The following is an 8010-nucleotide window of genomic DNA, read 5'->3' as shown; positions in this document are numbered from 1 at the left end:
CTGGCAATTTCTCATACATGTCTAATTGCTCAGGTTTTTCTGGATCACAAGGAAGTCATTCTGTTCTATAGTTCAGCATGATCACAGCGATGTGGATCTTTAGACAATTTGCATTTGTGCTCCATTTGTTACATTTCAGAGAACATCATCATTAGAAATAGGCCCATTCATTGTGTCCCTGAATTATTCTGTCTTTCTCTCCTGTCCTCTGACAAATGCTTTGGGACCGAAACAAGTAAACACCTTTATTAATAATATATAGTAGTGATAATTAAGAATGAAATATTCCAGCCATGCCAGATAATTATTTATCATTTATCAACACCATTATGAGGCAGTTTTAAATCAACTATAGCTCTATTTACACAGAGAAACATTAGTTACATGGAACACTACCTTTATTTCTATTTAGCAGGTTGAACAAGCAATAGCAGTAGAGGTCAATGGAATTGCTGGCTCCTGGCTTCCTTCCCTGTCAGTAAGGGAATGAATTTCCCTCATACCTTTAAAGGAGTGATGTTGAACCTATTTCTAGCACTTTGGATAGCTCTTTTAAAGTTTCAACTAAAACCTGGAGTGGATTGACTGCCCTATTGACATGGAAATCATCAATCACCCTGGTCCAAAATTGCTTAGGTGGTTCCCGAACAGTGGGCAGAGGGGAGAAATAGTGGAGGCTTAGGAGACATAGCATTGGACTATACTGTTGTTGGTCATATAGGCGGAATACAAACCGCCGCTTTGCAGCGCTTCCCTGCCGCCGCCGTTTGCTCCGCCCGGGAGCTGCAGCAGCCAAACCGCGCGGCTCCCGCGTGGAGCAAAAAAGAAGCTCCATTTCGGAGCTTCTTCTTGCGGCGCACTGATGATGTCGCGAAGCGCCGCCGGCGCATTCGCGATGTCATAGGTGCCGCGACACGTCTGGACGCTATGCGTCCAGTACGTAAAGATGGCAGCGCCCATGTAGAAGGGACGCCGCCATCTTGTACGTATAGGATACGTACTAGGGTTAGGGGGGTGCGGAAGCACCGCCCCTTCCTAACCCTAGTACGTATCCTATACGTACTATATGGCGGTTTGTATCCCGCCATAATGATTTAAATGCAACTGCTGAGTCCCAGCTAGAACAGGCCCCCTGAATCACCGGCAATCAGCAATTGATCCAGTGGATCAGCTTTAGCTAAAACTAACAACTGGATTCCATACACTCCACCATTTGACAAAACCAGGACATGTGCAGCCAAGAAACTTCAAAGTGTGGTCAAGATGAGAAAGTTATTACAGTGCACCCACGTTATATGTGGGTGCATTATACGCTGCATTCAGCATATGCTGAAAGCAGCACTGCTTCTTCCGGCGCCATGCACTGGAAGAAACAATGGTACGCAAGCCCATGGCATGTGCCACCACGAGCATATGCGTTTTTTATTTTACGTGGTGGGGAGGGGGCGGAACGGATCCCCGCATAAAACAAGGGTGCACTGCACTAAGGAAGAATACACAAATGAGAACGGGCTGCAACAGTTTGTTTTTTCCTCGGCCTACTGGAAAAGGCAAGATTTCTCCCCTTGTCTCCTTCCTCACCTACTAAGTTGAATGTAAATCACTTTTGCATTTGCAATTCACTTTGCAGCAACTGAAAGAAGCTGAGGACAAAGTGGAGAAGTGGGAGTAGGAGGAGAGAATCTGGGATATTTTAAAAGCAGCTGAAAAAGCAGGATGACAGATAATTCATTGGGACTGTCCCTGTCAAACTAGGGCAGTTGAAAGGGTATGGTATTCAGGTCCCATCTCCCAACAATATGGATCCAACCGTGAAGTACTTTCTGGTCTAATGTAATCCACACTTTCTAAGCCGAAACCCTTCTGCAAAATAACTATAATAACAATGGATTTTACTTTCCCTTGTAGTTTTTAAAAATATGAAGGAAAATGCATTCTTTATTGCCTGAAATAAAACCTTCATTGAAAAGAATGAGAATGTACCCATTAATGATTACTGTTCTACCCAAAAAATGCTCCCAAGTGAACTGGGAAATCCCTTCTCCAGATGATGGGCAGGTAATTTAATACAGAGGGAGAGAGAGTGCTGCTTTTCTAAATGTTAGTAATAGCTGTCTTCATTCCTTGGCTAAAAATGAGTGAGAAGAGGCCTGCACATTTTGTCTCGCATCTCTAGTTCTACAGGAGTTAGAAGCTTTTCTAACAAAAACTGGGAATATAGGCCAACAAATGGTGCATATGGGAAACAGGTGGTATGATTACAGGCTAATCCTGAGCCAAACAATATGGGGACCCTTCTTAAGGCCAACGTTTCAAGACTCTCCTTCCTCTCTATCCTGCCCTACACAATAGTCCCAACAGTTACAGAAGAGGACAGAAGGCACTGGAAACTTTTCCCTTTATGCAATTATAAGGTCATTGTAAAATTCACTATAATATTCATTTTAATATTAACATGAGAGCCAGCATGGTGCAGTGGTCTGAATGTTGGATTAGGACTCTGGACCAGGGTTCTCGGAAATCCATTGGGTGACTTTGGGTAAGCCACATGCTCTCAGCCTCAGAAGATTGTGAATACAAACCCCTTCTGAAGAAACGTGCCAAAAAACCCTCGTCTTCGGGTCGTCATAAATAAAAAATGACTTTAAGATACACAACAACAAAATATTCACACTCATCAACTCAAGACATAAATCTCATCAAATTTGAACTACACATGCCTAGAATTGCAGCAACTGACTTTTCTACTTCCACTTTAACCTTTGCTGCTGTGAACCTCTAGTTATAATGTGTATTTGCCCTTTCTTTATGAACATAGAAAAAGACAACCCCCCCCCGACCTCTAAATGGAATACTGTGGAAATGGCATAAAAGGGGGTCTTCATGGGCGGGTTACACACCGCCATTAAAGTACACGCAGAGTGCGTAGTAGGGTTAGGGAGGTGCGGTGCTTCCGCATTTCCCTATACGTGCTGTGTGTGTAAAAAATGACAGTGGCCGTTCCAGACGGCTGCCACCATTTTTACGTAGCAGACACTGCGCCAGCAGCGCTTCGTGGTGTCATAGCCGCGCCGTGAGAAGGAGCTCCAATTTGGAGCTCTTTTTTTTGCTGCGCGAGGGAGTCGTGTGGTTTGCACGCAGCGGCTCCCTCGCGCAGCAAAGAGCAGCGCCGGAAGATCGCTGTATTTCGGCGGTCTGTAAAGAGCCATAGTTAACAAAAAGAATCAAAGTACTGATTCAAATACTGTATTCCTTGTTAGAATGAAGGGAAATTATTTACAATTTCCATTCAAAACACGGTGCAAATGTCAAAAAGTTACACAGCTTTCAAATGTCTGTGTGCAACAAACAAAATGCTATTGTTCCAGGCAAGGCTATGCCACTATATCCAGAGGAGCAGAAGTCACAGTAAACAAAGAAAACAGTCTCTTGCGAACACACCAGCTTCCCTCTCTTCTCTTTTTAATTAACAAAAAACTACCCAGCACATTAGCACTTACTAAAAAGGAAAGAAGCAGGCGGCCAAGCATTAATCAAATTGCTTCCATCTTAAAGGACAGAGAAATTAAGTTCATGCACCTATAAGAATGACACTAGGATGCTGACAATGATAGCTAATCACAAAAAGAGAAAGAGGCAATGACGAATCAGGTTGAAATCCTAAAGACAGTTAAGAGAACAGAGTTGGACAACTTAACGGCCCCCTACCTGTTGTTGTCCTACTTTTTCCATCAGCCCTGGCTAAGTAATAGGAGCTGCAGTACAACAACTTTTGGAAGCCCCAGGTTGCTCATTCTTGCACTAAAGGTTAAGTCCCATTGAAATGCCTGGGGTTATTTCTGAATGAGCATGCATTTGGATTGTGCTGTTAAGTCTATTAACAAAAATAAAGACATTCACTCTGCAAGTCCATGACATCAAATGCCTGCTGTTGCTCGCTTTCAAAGAAAATCAATTTTGGCAATATTCAATAAAACAGTGGAGGTAGCAGACAGACGTACCAACACCAAGGAAAAATGCCGTCTTCAGACAGTGAAGGAAAAACACAAAATTGAGACAAAATTGCAGCATCTTTCAACAGCTATTAAATGACCCAGCGAGATAAATGAAGTCTTGATTGTGAGCACTTGGTACTTGGCCCTTTTCAGATTAGTGTTACTGTCATGGGAATGTGAGTTTATGGTAGAATACACTGGGCTCTGAAGTGGTGCAATCGCAAAGCAATTTGTGGCTCAGGTAATCCACAACTGTTTGCCTTTGTAACCGCTTCCTGAGGAAACCCAGATACACTAAATTAAGCTGTAGGTTTGTTATGTAGTCCATTCCCAGCATGCTTCTGTCTACTCCAGCATCTTTTTGCACAAGGCTCAGGCCTTAATTAAATTAGTTTGCAATAAATTACCTGGCAAGGTGGTGATTACCTCCATCGCCACCTTGCCTTGTGGAATTTTATGTAGGTTGACTAAATCCGACAGCATTTAAGAGGCTTGGTTGTTGTTGTATTCCTTGAAGTCATTTCTGATTTATGGTGACTCTAAGGCCCCAGTAAAGAGGCATTGAGATTGCAGCCTTAGATTAAAACTGGGGTCCAGCATCACAGTCAAATGGAGCCCAGCACCACAGTCATTAAGCATGTTTTCTCTGGTCTGAAAAAGAGTGATATGATCCAAAACACATTGTCAGTCGTGACTGAGTGGTGGTGCAGGGAGGGTAATTCCTACTTGAATTTCTCTCCACCTGGCTTTGACAGTCTCAAGTCAGCAACCTCTCCTCCTTTGACATGTGTGAGAATGGCTGCTTTTGTAGTCAAGTCCGATTTGAATTATGGAAGCTTTAAGGCACTCCTTTGGGACTGTGTCATGTAAATGCAGTGTCAGAGGAGTGTCCTGATGCCGCATGCCATGTGGAGCAGTACACAGTGTCACATCACCATGGGGGCAGAGTTGAGGTGTGCATCATATGGATGCTACGCCCTGACTCTGCCCCTAGGCCGGCCTTAATGGCCGGTCTGCACAGCCTCTATGTCCGCTAAGCCAGATGTGAAATGACTTGTACACTGAGGTCTGTGGGGGTCCTCTGGTGGTTTTAAGGATGAAGTATTCATTTGTATCTGGTCATAGCTAAATGCTTCTTCAACCCCCCCCCACAACATCTCACCAACCAACCATCTTGCCAACCACCTCTGCGCAACCAATGGCTGTGCAAGGCTACAGTGACTTTACAGTCAAGTTGGGGGGGGGGTTGCTCTGGTTGATGTGGTGGGAGGAAGGGAATACCAATCATCACATCAACCAAAAAAAAGGCATATGCAGGCATAATGTGTTGACTTATACCTGTGTATGCCACTAACATGAGGCCAGGCATTGTTTTCAGTTTAATCAAGAACTGATTAATAACATACAACATATCCGACAAGAGATTTATTGATCTTCATAGGAGCTATGTTATTCATCTTTATTATGGAGAAGGTACATCACTGCCAAAGGCTTCCACACAATGAAAATAGTTTTTAACAGTAAAAAAATATTTAAGAAAGAAAAAGAAAACTGGAGAACTGAAAGCTGCAAGGTCAGAATCTTCCCTCCACTCCTAGTTCTCTTACAACTGACTCCTCAATGGTTTGATGGATGCTGCTCACTTCCTTCTGAGTCAAGGTCCTTTCCAAGTGTCGGTAAGTGATCTGGTAACAATGGCTGACCCTTTTTGTCCTAGAAAACACAAACCAGATGTCGGATGTTAGTTATACAGTACATCAACTTCTGCACCTTTAAAGAAGGTGGGGGAGCTGATCCCTGCAATTATCTCCTGCTTTTCTTGCCATGCTGTTCTATATTTCTCGAGTTACCAATACAAACGGGATGGTGCCAGGCTCCATCAAATCCCTTTAGTAATGCATAATTCACTTTGACAGAGAAGCGAACAGCAAAATCCATTTCTTAGCCCCACTTGTTTCTCAAATGTACAACCACTGCATTTTTTGCATCTTTTAACATTCTCTAGAAACCTTGTACCAATGATTATGTACCCCTTTGTAGAAGTGCCGGGGGAAACAATTTTTTAAAATCATTAGGCATGAACTGGTTAACACCTAAAAAAGGAAATTCACATTTAAAGGTCCTCTAAGATTTCTGCAGCTTCGATCCACAGGCACTCACACATCAAGCAGGCAGGTGCCTCGCTCTGCTATTTTGGCATGAGCTTATTCCTATCAGTTTAACAGCTGAACCAACCCACCCACACCATTAACCCTGGCCTAGATTTGTGCTTCAGCTGTGCCTGTGCTGCCCACAAATGATGTCATGTGGCCCTTCCCTGGCTCCCTGTGACCCCTAACAGCTTCCAGATTTTAAAAATCCTGATATATGAGCAAATCCCTACCCCCAAATGACTAGACATGACCTCCAGATACCAGAAACATCACCTCTGGCCACAAATGAGTGTTGGGGTAGCCTGCCAGGGATCAAAATGGCTTTCAACCCTTTGGAGGATGCCCCTCACTGAACAACCCATGCCATGGGTTCACTTCCTGGCCACTACTGTACAACTACATAATGGGAAATCTACAGACTTCCTTATGCACTTAAATGCTTCCAACTGCTACCAGAACCTACTAAAAATCTACTGTGCACAACCCAAACTCTTTGATACAGCCTCTCCAATTCAGTCTAAACAAGCAAATTCACCACATAAAGATTCAAATAAGGCATTTATCAGACTACAATAATCACTCAACACAATGACATTAAAATCAGCAGGACACACCCCAAAAACAAAACAATCAAACACCATTTGTTGTCACCACCACCACTCAGATGAAACTACATCAGTGAACTACAGCCGGTCCTGAGCAATGACACTTTCCTCAAACAAGCCTGAGCGACCTGTACTTACTTGCTTACAGACAACCTACTAAGGTTTATTCCCAGAAGCAACCGCTTTTGCATCAAAATCACAAAGTGGCCAGGAAAAACCACCTTGGAAGCTGCATCCAACTCCGAGACACTTTATTTACCCCTGCTTTATCCTGTGCCTTGAATGGGGAGAAAAGTTTTTATCACACAACCTATGTTAATCAGCTTATCTCTCCAAGGATCTCTGTGTTATCACCAAACTACTACATGTTAAAAATCACTGTTAAGGTAATTATCACGGTAATTACTGTAATTATTGTAATGCAGTCTTTGCACTTCAGTTCTCTCTAACCTTGCTGATTATAATCTTCTATCCACAAAACTCTATGCATTTGAGGAAATATAGTCCAATGGTCTCCCCCCTTTGGGTCCGCAGGTATTGCTGAAGTACAGCTCCCAACATCTCATACCATTATCCCTGTAGGAGATAAAATCCAACCACATCTGTGGACCTAAGATTAGAAACCACAAGATATATCCACAACCGAGTATGCCATAATAACATTTTAAACGCTTTAAGATGCCACAAGCCTCCTCCATGTTTTTGCTACAATGAGGCTAACACTATACAATGAACCCACTGTATCAGTGGGCTAGCAATCCGTGGATTGGAGGTCCCATGGATTTCCCTGCCCCCATATTAGCCAATGGCAATGTGCATCCATGGTAGTACTGACATAGGTATCACATCACCATCCATTGATTAATATGAGTTTGAGCTCCTGTGGTTTTTCACATCCATGAGGGGTCTTGGAGTCAAACCCTGCAGATAGGAAGGGCCTGGTGCAGTGGAATAGTTAGAACCAATAACTATAGCAGTCATATAATGGATATAACAACTACAGTTATTTGTAATAACTATTCTATTTAAGACTACTTTTTTGAATCATGAAAAACCACCTTGTCAGAGATTTAGGGGTGGCACTGCAAAGTTGTGATTACTGTAATACCCATGCTAATTTTCCATTACAACCTCTAATCTACTCATTTTGCATTGTTTGAAGAACTTCAAGTTATTCCTTATTTCTCCAAAAAAACTTAAACTAGCCTCCAGACAAAGTACTAATAATGTTCAAAAGATGTTGATACATAGTTTTTT

The 8010-nt window shown here is 42.8% G+C and overlaps 1 protein-coding gene across 7 annotated transcripts in view; it reads right to left on the bottom strand.

Annotated features, from left to right (window-relative positions):
• Nucleotides 1-5361: 5361 nt before the first annotated feature.
• FARS2 (phenylalanyl-tRNA synthetase 2, mitochondrial) overlaps nucleotides 5362-8010 on the bottom strand; it is a 282840-nt gene continuing 280191 nt past the window's right edge. For all 7 annotated transcript variants that reach the window (XM_042463950.1, XM_042463948.1, XM_042463954.1 and 4 more), the window contains one exon: nucleotides 5362-5708. In XM_042463950.1, the coding sequence (XP_042319884.1) occupies nucleotides 5570-5708 (139 nt within the window). In that variant the 3' untranslated portion in view covers nucleotides 5362-5569. The remainder of the gene's footprint in view (nucleotides 5709-8010) is intronic.

Source organism: Sceloporus undulatus, chromosome 4 (assembly GCF_019175285.1).
Source record: "Sceloporus undulatus isolate JIND9_A2432 ecotype Alabama chromosome 4, SceUnd_v1.1, whole genome shotgun sequence".
Taxonomy (NCBI): domain Eukaryota; kingdom Metazoa; phylum Chordata; class Lepidosauria; order Squamata; family Phrynosomatidae; genus Sceloporus; species Sceloporus undulatus.
Note: the sequence above shows the minus strand (reverse complement) of the source record. Positions and strands in the feature narration are given on the sequence as shown.